Source organism: Hydra viridissima, unplaced genomic scaffold (genome assembly GCF_058129835.1).
Source record: "Hydra viridissima isolate aposymbiotic clone 2 unplaced genomic scaffold, HvirCarnegie_v1 scaffold_12, whole genome shotgun sequence".
In the NCBI taxonomy this organism is placed as follows: Eukaryota; Metazoa; Cnidaria; class Hydrozoa; order Anthoathecata; family Hydridae; genus Hydra; species Hydra viridissima.
This window is the reverse complement of record NW_028324311.1, coordinates 8,175,392-8,201,046: the sequence shown is the minus strand read 5'-3', so window position 1 is coordinate 8,201,046 and position 25,655 is coordinate 8,175,392. Positions and strand designations below refer to the sequence as shown.

The 25,655-nt window shown below is 27.3% G+C and overlaps 1 protein-coding gene across 11 annotated transcripts in view; it reads left to right on the top strand.

Annotated features, from left to right (window-relative positions):
* The window catches only part of LOC145194041 (axonemal central pair apparatus protein HYDIN-like), a 55,438-nt gene that overhangs the window by 8,886 nt on the left and 20,897 nt on the right, over window positions 1–25,655 (top strand). For 5 of the 11 annotated variants that reach the window (XR_016445483.1, XR_016445484.1, XM_090068327.1 and 2 more), the window contains exons 10-49: window positions 381–501; window positions 603–659; window positions 3,370–3,588; window positions 3,756–3,887; window positions 3,964–4,052; window positions 4,202–4,269; window positions 4,406–4,632; window positions 4,719–4,819; window positions 5,304–5,439; window positions 5,580–5,618; window positions 7,168–7,284; window positions 7,385–7,537; window positions 7,628–7,731; window positions 10,200–10,473; window positions 10,606–10,712; window positions 10,792–10,942; window positions 11,143–11,469; window positions 11,584–11,722; window positions 11,818–11,969; window positions 12,068–12,277; window positions 12,417–12,545; window positions 13,134–13,217; window positions 13,395–13,553; window positions 13,688–13,821; window positions 15,121–15,394; window positions 15,586–15,737; window positions 16,055–16,088; window positions 16,214–16,348; window positions 17,833–18,072; window positions 18,184–18,373; window positions 18,492–18,734; window positions 18,924–19,270; window positions 19,360–19,543; window positions 19,636–19,858; window positions 20,035–20,205; window positions 21,133–21,258; window positions 24,199–24,385; window positions 24,677–24,850; window positions 24,990–25,196; window positions 25,433–25,569. Coding sequence is in view for 9 of the 11 variants with exons in the window: in XM_090068327.1 (XP_089924453.1) it covers window positions 381–501; window positions 603–659; window positions 3,370–3,588; window positions 3,756–3,887; window positions 3,964–4,052; window positions 4,202–4,269; window positions 4,406–4,632; window positions 4,719–4,819; window positions 5,304–5,439; window positions 5,580–5,618; window positions 7,168–7,284; window positions 7,385–7,537; window positions 7,628–7,731; window positions 10,200–10,473; window positions 10,606–10,712; window positions 10,792–10,942; window positions 11,143–11,469; window positions 11,584–11,722; window positions 11,818–11,969; window positions 12,068–12,277; window positions 12,417–12,545; window positions 13,134–13,217; window positions 13,395–13,553; window positions 13,688–13,821; window positions 15,121–15,394; window positions 15,586–15,737; window positions 16,055–16,088; window positions 16,214–16,348; window positions 17,833–18,072; window positions 18,184–18,373; window positions 18,492–18,734; window positions 18,924–19,270; window positions 19,360–19,543; window positions 19,636–19,858; window positions 20,035–20,205; window positions 21,133–21,258; window positions 24,199–24,385; window positions 24,677–24,850; window positions 24,990–25,196; window positions 25,433–25,569 (6,453 nt within the window). In the remaining 2 variants the exon portion in view is untranslated. Of the gene's footprint in view, window positions 1–380; window positions 502–602; window positions 660–3,369; window positions 3,589–3,755; window positions 3,888–3,963; window positions 4,053–4,201; window positions 4,270–4,405; window positions 4,633–4,718; window positions 4,820–5,303; window positions 5,440–5,579; window positions 5,619–7,167; window positions 7,285–7,384; window positions 7,538–7,627; window positions 7,732–10,199; window positions 10,474–10,605; window positions 10,713–10,791; window positions 10,943–11,142; window positions 11,470–11,583; window positions 11,723–11,817; window positions 11,970–12,067; window positions 12,278–12,416; window positions 12,546–13,133; window positions 13,218–13,394; window positions 13,554–13,687; window positions 13,822–15,120; window positions 15,395–15,585; window positions 15,738–16,054; window positions 16,089–16,213; window positions 16,349–17,832; window positions 18,073–18,183; window positions 18,374–18,491; window positions 18,735–18,923; window positions 19,271–19,359; window positions 19,544–19,635; window positions 19,859–20,034; window positions 20,206–21,132; window positions 21,259–24,198; window positions 24,386–24,676; window positions 24,851–24,989; window positions 25,197–25,432; window positions 25,570–25,655 lie in introns of those variants that run through there. The other 6 variants (XM_090068332.1, XM_090068331.1, XM_090068330.1 and 3 more) reach the window with 6 other exon arrangements.

Below are 25,655 nucleotides of genomic sequence, written 5' to 3'. Positions count from 1 at the left end.
TATAAATTTAAAAAAAAATATAGCAAGACATCATTTAATTACTTTAGCAAATTTATTGAATTAAAATAGAGTTTTAATTTTTGAAGTTAAATGAAATAGTTATTAACAAAAAAGTTAAGTACTTAATATTTTTTATTGGTTTAAAATGTATAGTTCAAGAAAGGAATATCCAATTTTTTTTTGCTAAAAATAACTAAACTTTTTTGGCAAATCCATTTTTCAACAGGAAGTGGAGAGCTTTAGAAGCTTTCCAATGTCCTGAGTTTAAAATTCATGTCAATTGGGCTCATGCCCCCTGTAGTGTTTAGAATTCTGATCCAAAGTTTTCAAACCTAATTCTATTTTTTAAATCAAATAGTGATGTTATCTTTATTTTGTAGGCATTTTCAAAAACTAAATGCATCAGTATCTGATGATGCTTTTTTAAAGGAATGTATAGCGGATCCTACAATGAGAGACAAGCTCTCACTTATTGTTCGTTCAATAAAAAATAAAATAAATGTAAGTTTTTATCTTTTTCTTTTTTTTATTACTTCCGTTCTTTTTTTTTTTTTTTTTTTTTTTTTTTTTAAATTTTAATCTTTTTTTAAAAATATATTTAGGGTGCTAACAATGATAAAATGCTGTATGAAGATGAGAATATTATTGTTGAGCCATTGGTATGTAATTTTTACATTTTTCACTTCACTGGCCTATTGTTGTTAAATATCTATATCATAAGATTGATATTATGTCTTAGCTTTAAATTTTTTCAAAAACAAATGAATTACACTTTGTTTTGTTTTTAAAAAACTTTTTAAATGTAGAAATAAAAAGTCTATATTGATTTTCTTATCTTTCTATTATTCATTTCATAAAAGACTAATGATGATTTTTTAAAAAAGTTATAGTGTGTAGGAAAAATTGGTAAATTCAAACAGGGAAAGGTTGAAACATTAAAACAATTTTTCTTTATGTTTTCCTAATGAAAACTTATAATATTGATGTGATTGCAATTTCAGAAGAAATTTTTAGATATCAAAAAAAATTTAACAAAAAAGTAATTTGAAATGAGTGTTTTATAACTTTGGAGTATTTTACAAAAAAAAAATAATAAAAATTTGTGTAAAATATTTTCATAAGCCAATTGCTTATTAAATCTATGTCATAAACCATAACAAGTTTACCAAAGAAACAATCAAATGAAACTATATTAGTATTTTTACTTCTCTGCAATGATAGTGGCTTTTTTATTGCCTGCTTTTATTGTAAAATTGATTTAAATTTGATAACATCTGATGCGCTAAGTTTAAGTAACAGTCACAATGAATTAAAGCAATTGGTATGTTGTGTCTAAAGTTAAATGCAATTACCATGTTTGTAATGACTTGGACAACTATCCTTTCTAAAATAGAATACTTAGATTGTTAACTGAAGCATGTATGTGACATAGAACCTTAGGAAATAGTAATGTAAATTAAAGAGAAATTTTTTTTAATTCTACAGCTAGATATGATCTATTTTTGAAATTTTTGAAATACAAAAACACCAGATGAATTAAATTTTCTTTGTTTATAGTTTTTCAAAGTACCATAAAATGAAAACCAATGAAAATATTGACTTTATTTTTAAATGATTAAAATCATCCTTGACTAATTCTTTATTCATATGAATCCACAAATCTTGTACTCAAACTGGCCATGATGCTAATAATTTTGTCCCATGCTTTGACTATATGAGTTGTGGGTAGTAACCATCTGTTAGAACTGCCACCATTTGTTTTTATTTGAAGAGTATTTCAACTGATGGAATCAAGTGCTTCTTTATATAGGTATTGGTTGATTTGATCTGTATAGGTATCAAACAAGCCTTCCTCAAAAGAACTTAACAGTCCCAATTATCAACTCACCTGACACCACCTTGTAAGCATGGTATAATAAAGCAATTTCTACATTTTTTTATATTTAGTTGATTTGAATTATAGAATACTACCTGAGACAGACATGGATTTCAGATCTTAGGAATCAGTTAGATTAGAAAACTGCTGTAAAAATGTCATAAACCAGATTTCTACTTTCTCAGCAGCCTTTTGGTTTGGAATAAGAAGAAAAATATGAAATATTGCCATGAATCTTGATTGTTGAACAGTTAACTGAGCTCATACTGCTTATCAGATAACATTATAGTTGTTAGTTCTGCAATCTCCAGAGAATTAGTCCTCCATTCATTCAAAGTAACACTATTTAAATATCTTAAATTGACAAAATTACTATAAAAAATGTTTAAAGGTAATAAAACTTGATGTTTTCTTTTAACATTTTTGATTGTAATATGTTTTTATATGCTTTTGTCAGCATCCAATGCAAATTGCTATAACACCAAATATATATTTGAAGATTTTCAAGTTAATCCAGTTTTCTGTACTAATGGAACTGATCATCTTTATATTATGACAATTATATAAATACTAATGTCAAAAGATAGAACTTTCCTTCCATGCACAAGCATATCAAGCTTAATTACAACACAAAATTTTTTTAAATTTAGCTAGGTTCAAAGGCAATATTGACAAGTAGTTTAAGAACTACAACTACATCATCTGCATGATTGATTATGCCAGAACAAATATTCTCATTTGGAAAAGCTGGGTCTATTGTAAATGTAGATAACAGGCATAAAAGAAAATTGCTCATAATTGCAGTTTTCACTGATATTTCAGTGACAACTGCACTTTTGAGTGAAAGGATTTTTGAAGTTAATAATGATTATTTCAGAAGAAAGTCAAGTGGCAAACAAAAGTAAAATGATGAAAAGTTAAAGACTAAATGGCAGAAATTAATGATTATGTTATGTATATAGGTTATCTGTGTACAAAAGGTGATTAAACTAGAATGTGATTGATTAAACCAGAATATAATTGATTAAATTAGCCTCATTTGTTGTGTTGCTGAGTGCCGCTTTATAAAGTACATGTTTCTGCATAATTTGTAAAGGGGCACTTTATTTGAAACAAATGAAGCTCAACCTATTAAATGCTTTTTTTTATTAAATGTCTAAATTTAACATAATTTTTTTTATTAGTTTATTACAAGGTTATTTGAATTTTTTTTTTAAGTATAAGAAAAATGCTTCAGTCTTCCCAGCAACTAATATCTCATATAACTATTCGATATGTAAAAGAACATAATTATGACATAAACAAACAAGTTTAACAAGATAAAAATGTTAAACTTTTTATTTTGCATCTATTTGACTAGCATGGTTCGTGAAACATAAAAATAATATGAAAATATTTATTTTACAACCCTGTAATTTTTAAGCTCATTCTTCATTATTTATTTGTTTTTATTTGTAATTATATTTATTCATAAAGCAATTTTACTTTTTTAGGAAGGGGAGATATGGCCTAATTCTTCAATGGACATTAACATAATATTTAAACCTTTTGAAGAACGTCATTATTCATGCACTATTTATTGTGATGTTAGTGGCAGAGAATCACGGTTACCATTAAGAATACAAGGGGAAGGAATTGGTCCAAAAATTGAATTTTCTTATGATGTATTAGATATACAAAATGTATTTGTGAATTCACGTCACATATATGAGGTAAATTTTATTTAAATTTTTAATTTTTTTCATGCTTAAATTTTTTTTGGAGGGAAATTAAATTTGAAAAGATTATTAAATAATCAAATAGGAATTTGGTTTTTTGTTCTAACAGGTATTGATTTTGATGATAAATTTTTTCTTAGTATCCAAAATGTATTTTTTAGGTTGTCATTACAAATACAGGTCACATTGATGCACCATTTTCATACTTGCCAGCAAAAACATTATTTGCTAGCCAATTTGAGTTTTCTCCAACAGAAGGAATTGTTAAAGTTGGTGAATATCAAACCATTCAGGTTTCATTTCAATTTCATTTTATACAGTTTATATTAACAAGAAACAGTGAAAAGACAAATGGTATTTAATGTTTAGATTATTTTCTCCTCAATTAATTTGGGTGAATTTGTAGAAATTTTCTCTTGGTCAGTTAATGGCTCAAATGAGAAATCCATAACAATAAGGTATTTTTATTCTCTGTCTCTTTATGCATTAACTATTGTTCATTTGTTAATGAATATAGAAATAATGGGAAAGCTTCTAGTTAAGGGGTTACTAACAACATTTTTAAAGCATTGGTTTTGATTGCTTGACTAAACTTTAACTTGTTTAGGGGATGTGTAATTGGACCAACATTTCATTTTGATATAATGAAACTAAAGTTTGGAAAAATTTCTTATGGTAAAAAACTTTCCTATTTCAAATTTTTTTTTGTTTTGGCTCAATTAAGGTATTATTAAGTTATGTTAAACTTTAATCAACATTAATATCAAAATTAATAGTTAACAAATATTTTTTAAGTTTAATTCTTTCTTAGGGTTTACTAGTGAAAAGTCATGCAAACTAGTTAATACATCATCAGTTCCTATGTCTTTCCATTTAACTGTTCCATCGGATGGTGCAGGAGTTAGTGGTGCTGAATCTGTTAAAAGTTTTACAGAAAGGCATAATGAATTAAATGTAGAGTTTCAATCTTTTCCAAAAGAATTTGAAATTATTCCATCAAGTGGTATTGTTATGCCATTGTCAGAAATTGAAATCCAGGTATCTAAAAATTATTTTTATTGGTTTAAGTGTTTCTGTTTCAAAATTATTTATATTAATGTTCAAATTTTTTTACTCTGCATTAGGTGTGCTTTACACCATTAAGTACAAATAGGTATAAAACATTTCTAACAGTTGGAATAGATGGTGTTGGGGAAAATATTCTTACATTACCCATATCTGCAAGGTGATTCAATTTTTATTGCAGTTTTCTCCTAAATATTATTAAACTCATTTAGCACTGTTTTACTGCAATCCTTATTGTCTAAAAGCTTTCAAAAAAATATTGTTTATAATAAATTATTTAAAAGGATTAATACTAATTGTTTTATACTAATGATTATAATAACTTTTAGTTGGTTAACAATTTTTAAAATTGCTTGTTTTTGACTGTAGAAAAAAGTAATCTATACAAAATAGATTTTTTATGGAATTACTTATCACAAGTTTTCAGCATGAAATGCTGAGACTATAATTTTATTTTCAACAGCAAACAATATCAGTATGTTCTATTCTTTTTGAAAATCAGCTGCTTTTTTGATAAGTTTCTTGATATTTTGTCACATTTTTTGAAAATGCATCTAAAATTTAAAAATAAAAAAGTATTTGTTAGAAAATCATACATTTTTTTTTTAATTTTAAAATTAGTTTCATCATAGTACTTTTTCCAGGTCAATCATTCCTTCAATTGACTTGTTGACACCAGTGTTAGATTTTGGTCGATGTTTTATTAATCATCAGTATGAAAGTCTTATTGAATTACGCAATGATTCTGATTTACTGGCAATGTATGAACTTATAATTGAGGTAAATATTTTATGTAATGATTATTTTTGCCTTAATTTGAATTCTATATTTTTGAAATCTTCTTATAGGCTTTAAAAGATGATAAAAAAATATTTTCAGTACACTCAACTTTATTTTAAACAGCTGACTTTCTTTTATAGATTGAAGATAGCAGTGACATTGTATGTCCATTGCCTAAAGTAAGCTTACAGTCTTAATTAAAAAATATTTAATAGTTTTTTAGTTTAGTATTTTTTTATTTATTTAAAACTAACCCATTAAAAAGGTATAGTATTTCAATAAAATATCAGAACTTAAGATGTTGCTAGAATCTAACCCCTTCTAAGTATTTATTTTAAAAACCCTTATGTCTCTTAAAATTAACACTAAGACCTCCACCGCACCTTGAAGAAACTGTTATGAAAAAAATCTACCTAGAAAAGAAAACACCATCAAAATAGAAATTTCAAAGTAAATACTCTTCTCCTTTAAAAAACTACAAATAAGTTCTGGATTAAATAATATATATTTTCCCTTTTCATGAAAATTATAATTCATTGAAAAATCCCATCAGGAACAGGGTGTACCTACCCCCTGTTCCCCAAAGTTTTAGTTGAATCACTTAATGAAAGTAAACAAGTCTCAGTTTACACTTTCACAGTTTGCAAAGCACCAACATGTTCTTCAATGCAATGCAAATTGGCAAAGATTTTTTTACAATAAAATCCACAGCTTGAACAGCAGTTAACAGTACAATGCTGAACTATTCTTTAAAACTTATAAACACAACATTTGTTTTTGGCAAATTTTACTGATGTTGTGCCACCAGTAAACAGTCTTTTTGATTTTCAAAAATGATAGAGCAAATCTAGGGGTTGAGATCAATTAATTTACAAGCTTCTATTTTGACTTTTTTTCCTTTAAAACAAAAAAAATTGTGCAGAAAGTTTTTTTTATTGATTAGTATAGTAAACCTATTTTGATTTAATGCCTTTTGAGAGCTATTTATATTTTATTACTGACTGTTCAGAAGTCCTCACTAATTACAGTAAGTTAGAGAAAAATTCACACTCATTTTATATTATTGGGTATTTATCTTACTTAAGCTAGCTGGCTCATTGGAAAAATATTGCTCATGTAAGGGCAATATTTTTCCAATAAGTATAGATATAACACATAGCTGGAATCTCAGTCATTCCACTTGGTTGAGATTTTTTATGTATTAGCCTCTTATTCTGAAAAATAAAGTAAATAGTATTCAAAACATCTTTTAATATCAGTCCCTTAGAAAATACCAAGTACTGCTATTTGTGTTACACTATAACCAAGGGTTAAGTAGCTTAGACGAAAAGTTCATGCAAATTTAAACTTTTTTCAGCATACAGCATGCTTTATTCTCAAATTTACAAAAGTTGCAGGGACTGCTTTACCTATTGGGATCATTTTAGATCACTTTTCTTTATAAACATGTTAAAAGAGCAATAAGTTTATTTTATCTCTTCATAAATATTCTCATTAACTTATCAATCAAAGTATAGCATGAAGCTTTTGAGAAGAAAATTGTACCTTTAAAAAGAATTTTCAGTGGACAATTGTTTAAGTTTTTAGGAATTAAAACAGTTTTGAAAAAAGAAATTGTGTTATCGTTTATAAAGAGAAAACACATTTATTATTGCTGCTATTGCTGCTAACTTTGTAAGGTTTTATTGTTCAGTTTATCTAAATCATTTTCGTTTAAATTTGCTATAGGGAATTATTGAGAGCCATAGTACTTGTAAAATTCCTATACACCTTATACTGAAAAAAGTAGTAAACATCTCAATTGATCTCAAGTTAAGCATATTTGGTTGTATTGACCAATTTAAGGTATTAAAATTAAAATTTTAACTATTTTATGATTGTTAACTTCAATGTTTCTGCAACAAACTAAGTAAAAATTGTCATTTTCTAATTTTTATACTTATAGCAAGTAACTTTAAAAGCTCGAGGTGAAGGTCCAGTAGTCTATATTGATAAGCATAATATAGACTTTGGGCGTATTGCTGTCTTACAAGACTCAACATGTTATCTTCAAGTTTCAAATGAATCACCAATACCAGCACAAATTACTTGTGACATGGTAACTGTTCATTTTAAAGTGTTAATTTTTTTAGTTCAAAATTGATTTAGTTATTTAGATAGAATAATTTTTGTTTTAAAAACTATTTAGGTTTGCTCTCATTCTCAATTTCATGTAGAGCCATTATCTGCAGTAATCAATAGCCATTCAAAAGTTATGTTAAAAATTGTGGCCAATATTAATGATAATGTCAGGTATGATTATTTATACTCTCTTTTTCATTTAATCTATTATTTATTTTATGATCAATATATCTCATATTTATCTATGCTCTCTTTTTCATTTCATTTATTAAGTTTTGATACTTGAAAATGTGATTAGTTAAATTGACCAGTTAAAGCAATTGAATGTAAATTATTAACTTCAATTATTGTTTTACACACTTTTATTAGATATTTTTATACAAAATCTCACAAGCTAATGCAATCACGTAATGTTTACACTGGTTTTATTGAAAATATTTTCTCAACTTTAAACAAAGTTAGAAATTCAAAGTTGCATTTTTAATATGCAATCATTCAAAGGTATTGCGATCTAAGCTTAAACCTAAAGAAAAATGTTGCATTCATTTAAAGTTTCTTATATTCTAGTTTAAGATTTCTCATATTCTCTAAATTTAAGTTTCCTACGTTCTAGTTTTAAATTTCTTACAATCTGATTTAAAATGTTATTACTTACTATAGACCAGAAAATGTACTAAATTTATCATCTTATGTATATATATATATATACAGTGGGCAAAATAATTGTCCGTACATTAATGAAAAGTATCTATATTTGATCAAAACAACATTTAAAAGTATATAGATAGTTGTAATTAAGAGTTTTTAAAGAAATATTATAATATTAAAGTAATTTTAAGTGTATTAGTTAAAAATATATAAATATATGAAAAGAGTTAAAAGTTTAAACAAAAAAATTGTCCGTACACTGTGTTAATTTTTAAATTAGAATTACTTAAAATTAAATTAATATCTTCATGGACCACCATCAGCTTCAATAACTGCTCTATAACAATTTTTCATTGATGAGACGAGTTTAGACGTAATTTCTTGATTAATTGATGACCAAACATCTAAAACCAATTCTTTGAGCTCGTTTTTATTCTTTGGAGCTCAATCTTTCATTCTTTTTTCCACCACCGACCATAAATGTTCTATAGGGTTCAAATCGGGCGATTGTGCTACCCAATCCAACACGTTAATGCCATTTGCAGCAAGATATCTGGTTACAGATCCAGCTTTGTGCTTTGGATTGTTGTCATGTTGGAATATAAATTCCGTTCCAAGTCCTAATTTTCCTGCAGAAGCCACCAAATTCCGTTCTAATATGGATCTATATAAGTGTTGATGCATTTTCTCATCAATAAATTCAATTTTGCCAACACCGGACGCACTCATGCAGCCCCAAACCATAACATTTCCACCACAAAATTTAAATGTTGCCTTCAAACACTTCACATTATATTCTTCTCCGACTCTTCTATAAACTTTTGCACCACCATCAGCTCCATATAAATTAAATTTACTCTCGTCTGACCAAATAATCATATTCCAGAATGTATCATCCTTCAGAACATGTTCCTTTGCCCACTGCAACCGTTTTCTCTTGTTTACTATGCTGATGAATGGTTTTCTCCGAGGCGTCCGTGCAAAAAGATTGGCTTCATGCAGTCTGTTCCTAATTGTTTGTGGCGATAATTAAATATTTAATTCATTTTCCAGCTCTTTTGATACTTCTACTGCATTTTTTCTTCTATTCTGCTCGATTTTCCCAACTATGCACCTGTCAACTCTTGGCGTTGTTGATCTTTTTCTGCCTCGTACACCATTATTTGCCACTGATTTTGTTTTTAAATACTTTTCCCATATTGAACAGAGCTTGGTGGTATTTTCAACATTTTTGCAACTTTTCTAATTGATAATCCATTTTCCCTATCAAAAATTACCCGTTTACGTAAGTCAATACTATATTCTTTTCTTTTTCCTTCCATCATAGCCACGTAGTTAAGAAAAAGTTTATTTTTATTTATTATAGTATTATTTAACCTAAAAGTACAAGATATTAATATAAAAATCATTTATAAACAAAATTTTACCTTTTAAATCAAATGTACAGACAATTTTTTGGTTTTAAAATTTTTAAAACTTTTAAATAAGTTAATTATAATTTAAATTGTCTGGAGAAAATTAAAGATGGTGTATCGTTTTTATTTGTTTTCTTGTGCGCTATCTATTGGTTTAATTTATTTTTTTCTATCATTTAAAGTTTTAGAGCTTTTTTCAAAAAACCTTATTTTTCATTAATGTACAGACAATTATTTTGCCCACTGTATATATATATATATATATATATATATATATATATATATATATATATATATATATATATATATATATATAAAATTTAATATAAACAATATATCCAGAATAACTTCAAATAAAATAAGTTGACTAGTGCATTTTCTAGTTATATACATAAACTAAGTAAAGATTTTCTTAAAATGATGACAACTAAGTGAAGTTGTAATGCCCTAAATGCCATGACCACTATAATTATTATTGACTAATAAGAATAAATTATTGTTTAAAAAATAGGTACAAAATAATTGCAGTCTTAAATTCACTATTAATAATTAATATGAAAGTATATATTTTTTTAGATTTCAAGACAAAATTTTAATTCAGGTTGCAAACAGTCAAGTTCATATAGTTTGTTTAAGTGCACATGGTCAAGGCTCCACTATTGTTACAGAACCCCCATTTTCATCATTATGGGATGTTGGGGCATGCCTCTGTTGTCATACTTATATACAAAAGTTTCGCTTTTATAATAAAGGCAGACGAGTGCAGCAAATTTACTGGCTAACTAAAGGATTCTCTACAAGTAAACTAAAGCATAAAAGAAACTTAAACCCAGAAGATAAAAATTTTAGGGTAGAGTTTTTATTAAAAAATCTATTAAAGTCAGAAATAGTAAATACTTTTTTAAAAGTGGATTTTTTACTTTTTAAATCTACTTTTTTTAATGTATCATTTATTGCAATATGTTTTTTAATACAATTTTAGATTCTTGCTGCTAATATTCCTTCTCCGGTCTTTAAATTGATCCCAAATTCTTTTTCTCTTGGACCTGGAAAATATCAAGATGTGTATTTAGAAGGTTACTCAAAAGAGTAAGTTTTTTTTTCTGCAGTTTCTCATTTTAAAGGCTGTATATAAAATGGTTACATTTTATTTTTTTAATTTTTTAAGTGCACAAGTTGTGAAAGAAAGATTACTTTGTCAAGCTGTTATTGGAAATAATACCTTCAAAGATAACATAATGAACATAGAAGTAGTTGCAAATTTTATTCAACCTTTACTTGATTTTTCTGAAAAAAGTATTAGCTTTACTATTATTAAGGTAAATATTTGTTGCAGAAAAATTTTCATGCAAATTCTTTAAAATGAATTTTGCCATGTTTACCTTGTTTTAAATCTTGTCTAAAGTTAATATAAATAGTTATTAAAGTCATAAAAAAGGTAATTACAAACTTTATAAATCTATTTAAAATGAAGTGTTAGTATAACTATTTTCAATATTGATCCTTTTTTTTTTTTTAGTTCCCAGAAACAACTCTATCAATTGAAAAAAAACTACTGAAAGTAAAGAATATTTCATTGCTTCCCTTAATTTTGTCTATTCAAGTAGAATATCCTTTTCAAATCAATTTAGCTGAAAACAACCCTTCTTCCAAGTTAGATTTTATCCTAGATATAAATCAAGAGATAAATCTTAGCATTCAATTTGATCCATCAAGTCGAAAAGATAAAATTAGCTGGACAACAGAATCCTTAATGACTGTTTCTTATAAAGATCATCCAAGTACTGACAGTATTTCTTTAAGAGGAGAAGTTCTCTTTCCTAACCTGACCTTTGAAACAAACAATGTGAGTCCAAAGTAGTATTTAAATAAAGCAGTGTTGAAAAAATTAACTTGTGAATTTATAGTGTTTGATAGAGAAAGTGTAGTAATTTTTTAAAACTAAAGTGGTTTGTTTTAGGTAAATTTTGAAGCTGTCACAAATGACACAGAACATATCCACTTGGTAAAAGCAACTAATGTGAGTCCTGTAGAAGCTACCTACTCATGGACCTTTAGTTACCATGATATTTCAATTAACAAGGAAGAAATGAAGAAAGGTGTTTTATTCAATTTTTTTAAATATTTTTTTGTAAGTGTTTTTTTTTTAATATCCATATTGGATTTTTTTTTTTTTTTTTTTGCTGAAATGCAGGTAAAAATATAGAAATTACAGTTTGTGATGATCAATTTTATGCTTCTGCAGATGCTACAAAAAATGAAAAAATTAGTTTGCTGTCTGCTGATGATTGTAATTTATCTTCACTGAGTGATGTAAAACCTTGTAGTGAGATTGGTATTGAAGAGGTGTCATTAATATCTACATTTGCTCTCATAGATATTTTGTAATTTTAAAATTTATTTAGTTTTATTGTTTAAAAATAATTTTTTAAACTATTTTTCAGGTTTTTGATATTTTTCCATTATTTGGTTGCATAAAGCCAGAAGAAACTCTATATTTTCAATTCAGTTTTTATGGTCATTCGTATATAATGGCAGAAGCTATTGCTACATGCAAAGTGGAAGGTGGACCAGATTATAATGTGTTTTTAAAAGGAGAGGCCTCTTTAATAAGCTATGAATTGCCCAGTAAAGAAATCAATCTTGGAAGAATAGTATGTATTTTTAAGTAATAATTTTTTACAACCAAGATTCTCTCTTAAAATATTTGTCCTCTATTGTGTGCAATAGGGAATTTTTCTATACTAGGTTGGCTTTAAGTTCTCAAAACTTGTTTCTTTTTTATATGTTAAGTTGTATGATCAAGTTCATATGCATGATATTCAGCTGTTCAATACTGGAAAACAAAAGCTTGAATACAGTGTACACCAATGTGATCCAAGTAGTAGATCCTTAGCTCTTATAAAAATTTTACCAGAAAAGGTTTATTTATTTTACTTTGTGGTCATGGATTTGTTCTTTTACACATAAAGTTTATGTTTTGTATATTTTATAAGTATATATTTTAGTATTTATAATTCTCTGTTTGTACTTGTGCTTCACCTCAACTCTGAAAAATTTTGTTGAAAATCTTTATTAGAAATTAAAAAAACCATTTAATTTTGCCATTTAATCTATTTATTGATATTAGTTATAAACTAAGTGATTATTTTTACTTTTTGTCAAAAAGAAAAATAATAATGAAGTAAGCTCTTGAAGAAACTGGTCTAGCGAGAAAATAATATTCACTAAAGTTACTTGGCTGTTCACATCTTCAAAAAAATTTGATTCACAACAATTGGGTTATATATGAACAACAGGGAACATAAGATTTATAAATATCTAAAAACTAATTGATAATTGTTTTGTGTTGAAAATAGTATTTTCTTTCCAAAAAGAGTTATTAGTTTTTTTCCATTAATAAATATGACAGTATTGTTTTAAAACTTTTCTAATTATATTGGCAGCTAATTCTTTTCTGTAACTGATGGAGGTTTATTATTATTGCTTATGTAAAAATTTTTGTTCTAGGGTATTATATCTGCTGGAGATAACTCTAAATTGACCATTGAATGTATTCCAGTTGTACCACAAGATTTTGAGACATATATAATGGTTAATAGTTACTTGTTGGTTAATCCATTTATTATTAGTTTATTGATTATTATTATTTATTACTAATTAATCTATTTATTATCATGTCTCAAATTAGACAATAGTAATTTGAGTAGTCACATTTGATTGGACAAGGTTAAAAAATATTGACTTTTTTAGGAACTTATAAATTTTTAGGTTCAAGTTGCACACCTGCCACCTGAAAAGATAACTGTCACAGGAACTGGAATGTTTCCTCATATTGTTTTTGATTTGCCAAAAGATAATCAATTGCTAAAATATCAGCATTTACATTCTGAAGCCATTGAAAACTTACTAAAGCAGAAAGTAAATAAAGTAAAAAATTTTGTTTACAGCAATCAGTAAAGATATTTTATTTAAGTATTTAATATATGTTTGTTATGCATGAAAAATGAAAAAAACACAAATATTAAATAACTAATACTTTTTTTGACATCATTTTATTCCAGAATGAAATAGATGTTTTAGATATTCAAGCTGAGATTGACAGACTTGAAGTAAAACATTTTGTACTAGAAAGATTGAATATTAGTATGGAAAACATTCAATCCATAACAACATTTGAAAGATCTGTTAAGCAAAGGTTTTTTTTTTTTTTAAATTTGAATTTAAGTATATTAAAGGGTTTTAAAAAATGTCATAGTTTTAAAATAAGATTAAATAATAAAAACTTCCTTTTGATACTAAATCTTATATATAAATAACTTGTTTTCAATACTAATAGGTAGGAAAGAAAGTTCTTTCACACTTTCATGAAATAGTTTCAATCTTCTGAACAAACACAATCAATCTACAATATAATTGCTATTATTATCAGCAATAGTTCTCCATTTATTAGGTAAGTAATGGATCCCATCCTTGAAGAAGCTGCCTTACTGTGCCTCAAGGATTTACAAATATTGGCTTAGAGTTGGCAAACATCATTAAAGCTCTTCACTGACATATTAATTTGCAGGGCACAGAAAAGGTGACAATCACTTGAAGCAATGTCTGAAGAATATGTTGGGTGGGACAAGATCTCCCATTCTATCTCTAGAAGCTGGGAGAAAGACTCTCAAAATGTATGTATGATGCTATATATATCTCACCACACTGACAACATGACCTTCTTTTGGTGAGGATCTGCTTTAAGCTCTGGTTCTACTTGCTCTTCAGTATTTACCCACTTATACCTTTGTGTAGTTTACATAAAGTACCGACTTCTCATGATCAGTGATTTAGTGATCTAAACAATCAAAGAATTGCTCCAAGTGCATATCCTTATTATGTTGTATGAGACTGTGGGGAACCCAAGTCCCCAACTTTAGAACCTTTCCCAATCAATGAAGACAGTGCAGCATTCATGTGTAAGAACATTGGGCTGTGGAGGCTATACAGCAGCTACTAAGTTTTGGATCTTCCTCCATTAGTTTAGATACCATTTCAGAATCAACTTTAGCTGGATGACCAGACCTTGGATAATCCTTGAGTAGGCAATGATTACAACAAAAATGTTAAAACCAAGTTTGACAAGTGCATTTTGTAATACTGCTTTGGCTTAGGGATTGGCATATGTAATATTCAGCCTCGTTGGTGGAAAGACCAAGCAGGAACTCATAGAAGATGCAGTGTCCAATATAGAAATTCTAATCTGAAATTTTACGCCAAGTGAATCAGCTTTATTCACTTATATAGTGGCATGAAAATTTCTAGAAAGTAATGTGCCATTTATGCATTAAAACAAAATGCTGGAATATTTCAGAAATTTGTAGAGCTTCCCATGTTCTAATGAGATCTGTTTGTAATGCTGCAAGTGCAAAAGAACTTTCTTTCTAACCTAATAAATCTTTTATACATATGTAAATAACTTGCCTTCAATATTGAAAATTGTTTTTATGTTTAGGCCTTCTCTTATGGAGTATATTCTTGATTTTGGACCTGTTATTTATGGATCAGTAGTGCGAAAAACATTTCTAGTCACAAACATTGGTTATTCGCCTGTCTCTTTTTATGCAGATCATAAATGTATTTTAAAAACTGGATTCTGTGTAAAATTAGATCCAGTCAAAGGTCTACCTGGTTATCCTCAAAATGAACACTTAGAGTTTGAAGCAATATTCAACCCTCAATCAGTAGAGTTACCTGTTGGACCTGTTCAAGCAGTTTTACCTGTTAAGGTTTTTTTATATTTCTTTAACTTTATTGCTAAAATTGTCCTTTACTTTTCTCGTCCTTTTTTTACTTTTTTAACTGGTAAGTTGTTTTTCTTTTTTACTTTGTTTTATCTCAGTACTTATAACTTTCATATTGTAGTATTTTTAAATTTATTATCTTAAACTTTAATTTTATCATTGAACTTGATGTGCAGGTGCTTAGTGGACCAACATTAAATCTTTGCTTTAAAGCATTTGTCTCAATCCCTGATGTATCATTATCTGTAAACTTTCTTGAATTTGGTGAAGTTATATGTGGGCAATGTAAAATCATTGTATTGCAAATAATCAACACCACTAATGTTTCGTAAGTTTATATTTGTGGTTGAAACTGATTAAGCAATAGTGTTCTCTTTAGTCTTGTTAATGTTGTTTTTATAAATAATTAAAATTGATAAATATTACAAAATTCATGAATGAACTTAGAAGAGTATGTATTAACATTAGCATCTTTAGATATAATTACTTTCAGTATTTGGAAACAACTTGTTTTAGTTATTATGTTAATATTGTACATGAATCTATTACATAAATTAGTATCTTTTTTAGTTTTAAGGATAAATATAAGACATTCTTCAATAAAATATTTGAAGATATATAATACTTTTTACTACTTTTCTGTAGTTGCCAGTGGTATTTCTCTCAAGATAAATTAAAGGTACAAACTTATTATCAAGCTTATATTTATTCACTGTTATTTTAAATATTTTTTTTAATGAATGTTTTTTTAATTGAATATGAAATGGTAAGTATCAAATTAACTATGCTGTTGACATTTTTCAGGAGAAAAAGCCTTATTTAACTAAGAAAATCAACTCTTCTTCTAAAGTAAATATCTTTGAACTTCTGCCTTTTTGTGGTTGTTTATTACCTGGTCAAAGTCAGAATATCAATGTCAAGTTCATGCCCATCGAAGAAGTAAGTGAATTAAAATTTGTAATTTCTTTTTCCAAGAAATGTATATTTTTAATGAAAATAGTAAACAAATTTGTTGATGTAAGACACATAGTAAATTACAAAATAAATATTAAATAAAAATTATACTTAAATTCCATCATAATTATGTTTTAATTTAATTTGCCTTTTATTGTAGTCTGTAGAGTGACTTTTTTTATGAAGTAGGATAAATGTTTGATAGAAAATATAAAGTTATATTAACTTTAATTTCATGGTATGTTATATCTAGGTTTTTGTGCTAGATTGTGGTTCAAATTGAAACTTGCAGACTAGATTGTACTGTTTATTCTATTATCAGACCATCTCCTTTGAAGTTTGCTTTTTTTTGTAGTCCAGTGTGATTTTAATTGTGGTCATTTTGATTTTGTTCATACTGCAATGAAAGTGTCAGAAGATTTTTTAAAATTAGTTTAGGAACCAATAACAGCATCATTTTTTGCAGCTGGTGTGCATGGAATTTGAAAAAAGCAGATGAATTTAAGACAATAAATTTGCTTACCTTAAGCAAGGTTTTTAAACTGATTTTTACAACAACCTGAATAATACAGTTGACCAAAAAAGCTTCAATATTTAAAGTGTATGTCATAAAAATGTTTTGCATAATGTTATGTCTTTAATATATTTTCAAAATAAAGAACTTAAAACAATATTTCAGCCACCCAATAAAGATGTTCTATTCAAATAACAATATCAGCCTCAAGTGATTGAAAAAAAAAAAGTAAATTGTGGTATTAATTAATTTATACTAAAGGGCTTGTAGCCTTTAAATTCACTTAAGAATACATCTTTTGTTAACTTGTTAAAAACTCTTTAACTAAAAAATTCTTTTTTTAAAATTTATTTTGCTTTTTGTTTTGAAATTTTAATGAAAGGTTTAGATTAAAGACTAATTAAAAAAGATATTACCTGATGTTTTTTAATTAACATCTATTATTGGTCAAAGATTTTTAGGTTTCCTTTTTTCTTTGCCCACTAGCATGATTCCTATCTTTTTTAAATGTTGTGACTCTTGGATGCGGAGACTTATTTGAACACATTATTATTACTTAATGTTGCTCATTCATAATGTTTTGAATAAAGTAACTTTGTTCAGATAATGTAAATTATGCTATAATATAGTAACTATTATTCTTAGTATTAATTTTCTTTAAGATCAATGAGAAATACTATGACCTATTTTGACTTTACATAGTGTAGGTTTGGTTTGTTTTCATTATATATGCTTGAAGAAAACTACCCTTTTAGATCTAAATCCAAAAAACATCAATGAACTCTTTCAGCTTGAACCTCAAACCAGGATTGTGATCTAGTTCCTTTTATCTAGGCAAAAGCCTGGTCATAAATTAAAGTTATTTTCAAAGTAAAATTTTATTCAAAACATAGTATGATATTTTTTATAAAAAATAAAAAAATAAAAAAATGTTAATCCTGTTTTACATTTTTAGGTTAATTACACTAAAAAACTGCCCATTAAACTTTCTCAAAGCACAATCAAGCATTTTATTACATGCAAAGGAACTGGAAAAGAACCACATATTGAGTTCAATAATAAAATGTTGATTTTTTCTCCTGTTCTTCCGTTTTGTGGAAAATCTGAGATGGTTGTAAAAGTAACAAACCCATGCACATTTCCTGTTGAGTTTTACTCTTTGGAGTTTGATAAACAATATCTTGAAGAAGAGAAGGTAATTGCTTGTTTACTCATCTAAATCTATTTTAATTTTTTTTCTTACAATTCTGTTTAGACTTTTATTTTATTTAGATATTACCCCTCATGACTTTAAATATTTTTTAAGATTCTACAATCCCTGCACTGCTATGATGAACACAATAGGATTTTACTACCTCCACGAGTTCCTGGTGAAGGTTTACCAAAAGAAATTGTGTCTTACTATGAAAAACTTCATAGCAGATCGTTTGAAAGTTTTACAACAGAAACACCTTCTATTAGCAATGCACTCACTTCAAGCTTAAGTGGAAAAGATGGTAAATTAAATATATTAAAAGAAGCACAAGTTTTATTTGAAAATACTAGTAAGGCTATCCATTAATTATGTTACATTCTATTGGATATTATCTTAAAACTTAAAGTAATTGCCTTTAGAAACTGGAGTTGGAGATTTAGAAGTAACACCAGTAGCAGCTGCCATAGCATCTTATCTAGGGATTAATTTAGCTACTGAAGGGGATTCTTTATGTCATCATAGTATTTGTGTAGTTGTTCATGGTCCTCCATTATCTGGAAAAACTGCAACAGCAATTGAGTTATCAAAAATGTACAGAGCTGCTGTTATTAAAATAGATGAGGTTGTTATTCAGTCTATAAAAAATGGCAGATCTGTGGCAGGTGATGTTTACATATATTTTAAAATAGGTGAATGTATTTATTTAATTAAAAGTTTATGCTGGATTTAAATTGGTTTATATGTTAAATTGAAAGTTGTTTAACAATTTAATGATGAAACTTTTAGTAATAAAATCTTTTCACATGTCATAGTTGTTTATTTTGCACTATTTTTCTTTCAATTATTTAAAGCTATCCGAACACGCGAGTTATGCTGTGCTGCTGCTCGTCTTGCTAAGTTAAACAATGATCAATTTCTAAATAGTAACGAACTTAAAACTCACTCTATATTACCTAATGTTCAAATGGACTATGGTCTGATTGGTAATGCATCAAAATCACCAAGTAACAGGGGTTTAGCAATGCCAGTTACAAAACTTGGTAAAAAAAATCCTCCTACACCTCATACATTTTCCAATGCTACCTTTATTTCAAAGAAATTAGATATCACTTATGGTCCAGATGGTGTTGAAGATGAGTTTTACAGTTGTATTTTACCAGAAGATATCTTAGTTGAGTTACTATCTGAAAGAATGAAAGTGGGTTCTTTTTTAATAGTTTCTTTTGTTATATTATGTTTATATTATATCATCAATTTTGTTGTAATTGTCATTCATTTTTCAAATAGGAATCAGACTGTGCAACCGGAATAGTTTTTGATGGTTTGGAAAGTTCATTTGTTATTGATTTAACTACCAGCGCTAAAATGTTGTTAAAAGCAATCAATAATCGAAAACACATCTATGCAATAACTTTAAAATTGGATTTTGAAACATTGAAAATTATCAATCAAAAGAAAAAGTGTGAAGATGGTACAAAGTCTAATTATTTTTTTATACTAGACACATTTAATTTTTATTTTTCTTAAGTGATTGATAAATGTTTAAAATATACTGTTGGATAGAAATGCAGCACCAAATGGCTGAGAGAAATGAATGGGCAAAGTTGGAAGAGATGACTGAAGAAGAATATGATGCTCTTCTGGAAGTAGAGCGCAACATTATTGATCAAAAGAGATTACTACTAAAGCGATTAAGAGTTAACAAGAAAAAAGAACTTAAGGCAAGAAAAGAGAGAGAAAAATTAGAGAAAGTTTTATTGGAAGAAAAGAGAAGAGAAGAAGAAAAGTATTTTTTCATTTTTTGTTATAACACATTTTTGCTTGAATATTCTTTTTTTTTTATTCTAAATTGTTTTTGTTTTAAAAAACATTAGTTCATTTTTTCTTACTGTGATTATAGCATTAACTATTGTCCATCCTAAGATATTATTTGCGGAATTTTTCTATATTTTCTGGTTTTAGAAATAACAAGAAAAAGAAAACTTTCAATCCAAGTAAGTTGAAAGATAAAAAAAGCCAAGATAGGTTTGGAAATGCAGAAATTATTGGGAACAAATCAACAAATGATGCATTGAGACCAGAAACAAATCTATCAGAAGATAGATACTCTTCTAATAATGACGATGGTGAAAAGTAAATTAATTTTAAAGATTTACTCTTACTTTTTTTATTTCACTATCCTTGGAGAAATTTAAATTATAATATGAATATTTTAAACTGTTTTTTTATTATGCACTTATAGCTATTTTACTTTTCTGGTATAAACCCTTAATAAATGTTTGTTAAATTTGATATTTAAGTTTAAAATTTAGATATTAAAACACACTCAAAGATAAATGTTTTTCAAAATGGTTGGGATACAATCCAAGCATTAAAATTGTTCCATTTCAACCACTATGTCGTTTTTCTGCATTTTTAGCCTTAAGTATTTAATTCTGGAATACCTGGTGTAATGTACTGGGTTTTCCAGCTATTAGATATAAAATTTTACTGTATTAATCAGAAATGCATTTGTAGCTATGCTGTCATGTTTTTAGGAACTAAACCACATTGTGGTAATGTAGCTTTTTCGCAACAAACACATCAATAAATCACAATAATCTTCTCTCTAAACAAAAACCTATCAAACTCTTTTGTTCATTTATACAGTATGCTTTTCCAAACACATATTTACAATTTTTATGGTTTTTGCTGGTAAAAACTAATAAAATATTAGCTCCATAATCACCTCTACCTGCTTTGGGCAAGAGAAATTGTTAGAGGGGGCTGGAACTTGGTTCCAGTCATAAGAAGCCTGAACATGTAGTCTGGGGTGGTCCTAACCTGGCCTAAAACCTTCTCTTGGAAAAATTAGACCTTCGTACAAAATTTGGTGAGGATTGGATCAAAACTCTGGATTTTTTTTTATAAAGAACATACACACATACAAACTTTGGGCTATTATATATTATGCTTCAAATACAATTAATATTAAGTCATTTTCACAGTTAAGGTTTAAGTACTTATGAAATAATCTTAAAATACAAGTTTCATTTAGTTTTAATTTTGTTAATTACTTAGAAAAAAAATTGGTAGTTCAAGAGGACCTCAAATTAAATCTGGATTATTAAAAGATTTTCCTGTTTCTATAATTGAGGATGGAAAAGAAGAACTAGAAACCGCAGAAGATAAAAATCTTAGACTCAGGTATTTGTTTTCATTTTGTTTAACCAACAGATTTGAAACTACTCCAATAATGAACCATAGTGCACATTACTAAAGTTCTAGTGAATCTGAAAGAGCAAAACAAATATTTTGTAATTTCTTAAATGAGTTTAGATTTTTCTTTTATATATATATATATATATATACATACATACATACATACATACATACATACATACATACATACATACATACATACATACATACATACATACATACATACATACATACATACATACATACATACATACATACATACATACATACATACATACATACATACATATATACATACATATATATGACTTGAATATTGACAATGTATATAAAAGTGCATGTTATATTAATATAGATGCTGGATTATGGTTACCAGCATCATCAGCTCATAAAATATTTTAACTTTAAAAAAAAGAAATATTTTAAAATTAACTGACATAAGCAGTTGAGTCCAAAATTTATTTTTAACAAATTGGTTATTATCAAGACTAATTCTGCCATTTAAATAGGAACATTGGTGTCTCTGTATTTCAAGAGCCTCACGGACCTTTTGCTCAAATTTTTTTGTCTCCACTTTAAGAGTTTTAGTCTTCTCCCAGATTATTTCCTGCAAACAAAACTTACTGTGTGCAGCTATTGTAGACTGATGATGTTTGCCCTCGTTTAAACTTTTCTGATATTGCTGAGTTCCAGTTCTAATTTGTAACTTTGTTTTGTCGATGTATTTTCTAAGCAGTTGCATTCAATTAAATAAGTTCTAGGCTATTGCCTAGTAATTCAGATTTATTTTTTCATGTTAGCAACGATCTTAAATTAGGATTTGATTTAAAAACTACTCTATATCCAATTTTTTTAAATATTTTTTTAAATTTGGAGACAGTGATGGTATCCACAGTAATGTATATAATGTATATAGTACTGTATATAGGGCATTATACTCGGATTGAATTTTATTGTTCTTTAAGGACCTTTTTTTTACTAATTTAGTTTACAATACTTATCAGTTGGCTTTTGTCATAACCATTTTTGTTGAATATTTGAATTAGAAAGTTTATCTCGATTTGTAAATGTGACTCAATGCACATGGAGTAAGCTCTATGAACATAACCTTTAAATATTGTGCTTAAAATTTTGGGTTCATGATTTGATTTGAGGTTTAATTTGAGTATTTGTAATGGCTTCTTTCCTGTAAAATTTAAACTTGTAATTACTTTTGATGTTGTTCATTATTGTTTCATCAAGAAAGTTCAAAGTTTTTTTTTCACTTTCGATTTCAATTGTGTATAGTATAGCTGAGTGTTCTTTGTTCAAAATAAGTTGGAATTGCTCTGCTTCCTGAATTTTTGAAAATCTAGCATGACTATCATCAACATATCTTAGATATGATTTTATGTTGGAGGATTTAATGTTGTTGCAATCTTAAAAGCATTTTGTTTGTGGAATTGTAGAAAAGATTTTGCCAGTATGACCATAAATGAAGCATCTATAGGACCGGGATTCTCAAATTCATGAATTTCTTTGTTTCACAAGAAATTACAACAATGTAAACAAAGCTCTATAAACTTTCTCATTTCTGATATAGTAAGCTTGGTAGAATGTTTGTAGGAATCATCTAATTGATCTAAAAGAATCAAAGTAGCTTCTTTAAAGAATTGATGGATACAGTTAAACTACATCAAGTGAAACTTGAATCTTGGTTTTTTCTATATTCCATGAGTTTGATTTCCTAATAAAGTTAAAAGATTTTCACAACTGTGTTTCATTCTTTTTAAGACAAGTTGTATTGTCTTCACTAAGTAGCTAGATTTTCCATAGTTTGGCGTGCTGATAGTTGATACAACTATTCTCATAGGATAGAATTTTTCAGGTTTATGAGCTTTAATTAAACCATACATATGAGGTGCGATGGGGTCACATGGATATATATTATCATACTGAGTTTTTGAAAATTGTTGCTTTTTATTAAGTTGTGAGAAATGGCGTAACTTTAAGTAGAATCTTCACTTAGAACTCTTGTTGGACCAATTTATTCACGAATTTTTTCTAAAGCTTTGTTGTGTTCTATTCTAACTAAACAATTGCCTTTATCAAATGGATATATACTGACAAGTTTGCTTTTCTTTTTTCTCTTTTTTGGCTTATTATTTGCTCGATTTAAGTTTTTTTAAAGCATTCTCAAATCCTGTGCATTTTCAATCTTTTTGTTATATTCCAGCTTTAAAGCAAAAGACTATGTTTTTGCTATAATACCCATATAAGGCATATCTCTCAAAGAAGTTACAAAGTGTGGGCCAGGATTAAGATGATCGTTTTGGTATTTCGGAATCACAGTACTAAACAGTATTATTTGTACATGTGGTTAACTTTAAATTCATTCAGAAGAACATTATACCTTTTGAATGATCTTTCTTTTGACAAAAAAAAATTTAAATAAGGGCATAAATCATCAGTCTGCAATAGTCACATAATAGTCACAATAAGTAAGTTTTGCTCTGAAGAAATAAACTGGGAGAAGACTAAAACTCTAAAAATGGAGACAAAAAAATTTGATTTTAAGGTTTGTGAGGCTCTTAAGATACAGAGGCACCAATGTTCACCTTTTAATGGCAGAATTAGTCTTAATAAAGACCAATTTGTTAAAACTAAATTTTGAACTCCATATTTCATATTTTTGCTAAAAAAGAAAGGAATCATTCAACTGCTTATGTCAGTTAATTTTAAACGGTTTTTAAAAGTTAAATTATTTTATGAGCTGATGATGTTGGTAAACATAATCCAGCAAAAATTTCTTTTAATAATTTATTATTTGTATTAAGAGAACTTGTATTATTTGATATTTTCTTACATATACACAAACATAAATCTTTAAAGTGCTATAAAATATTTTTTCAAAATGATATAAATTATATGTGATTTTGTGTGTAGCTTTAAACCATATGAGCTGTCATTGCGTGATATTATAAAATTGTTTGATGGCTGGGACAGAATAGCAGGTAGTGTGGTGGAACCTGAAGAAACTGAAACTGAGGTTTTTGTGCATTCTTCTGTTTTGCAAACTTTCAACAAAAAAAATGATAAAAAGAAGCAGATAGAAAAAGAACGGCGCAAAGAGGTAAAAATAAGGTCTAATTGATACCTACTGTATTTTTCCATCAAAACACATTAAAGCAAAAATGAAATATCAGTAGATCAAGAATCACATTAAATGAAAATACACATTTAAACACTTTATCATTACTATTAATAAAATTGTGTAGTTAACTTAATGTAAATATTTCATAATTATCTTAATGTTAAATATCCAATATAAACTGTTTAAAAGATGATAAAGGAAAATAAAGTTCTTTGTAAGCTTTATAAGGTTAAACTGCAAAGAAACTGATACTTTATAATACTTGTTTAGTTATTGGAATCAGGAATTGCAAGTAATGAAAATAATGGAGAACTTCCAAATGAAATAAATACCAGATTAAAAGATGGTATTGGAATACCACATATTATGGTACAAGTAAGAGAACCACAAAAAAGCTGTTTAAAAGAAGCTCTAGAAACAAATATTTTGCCACAAATTCAAGAAGTATAACTAGCAATTTTTTTTTATTAAGTTTTTCAAATCTTAAAAAATATATTTTTATGTTCAAATTTGATATATTTACATTCAACTTATGCTGTCTTATATAAACATTATTATTTTTAATATAGTTTTTTGTATTAAGGTACTGGATGATGTTGATTTAAAGACATTAGCACCTGCTCTCCCATCAAATACAATATTATCTGTACTTATGTATCCAGTTTCCAGACAGGCTCCACCAATAAATGAATCCAAGCATTTTTTTACATTTATGTCAACTGAAGAAAGAGTTCAGGGTTCAATTAGCGATGAAAAATCTGATCTACTGGAGAGAGCTATTGAAAAAAAGGTAGTATTCTGTTTAGCTGATTGTTGAAGCACTATAAAAGATCATTTGGTAGAATATTCATAATTTGTTTTCTTTAAAAAACGTACTATGATTATTCCATCAAACCATCTTTTATAGGGATTATAAAGTAAACAACATGAGAACTCTAGTTTATTTGATCAGGTATTATGAACAATTATTATTAGATTTTTGTAAAAAGTTAAGCTGGTCATGAAAAAATTAAGTTAATGTCATAGGATTCAAAAAAGCAAGCAAAGTGCAAAATTGAGAAAATTCCATCTGTTGTTGCAGTTAAAAAAGGTCGATATAGTTCATTGGCTGCAGCAAAACCTGAATCACCTCCTCCTCTAGTGATCAGTCCTGATAAAAAGAGGTTTGTAAGATGTATGTAATATACATGTATAAAAATGTATATAATGTATAATAGCACCTTGCCGATAAATTTGATTTGCAAACTGA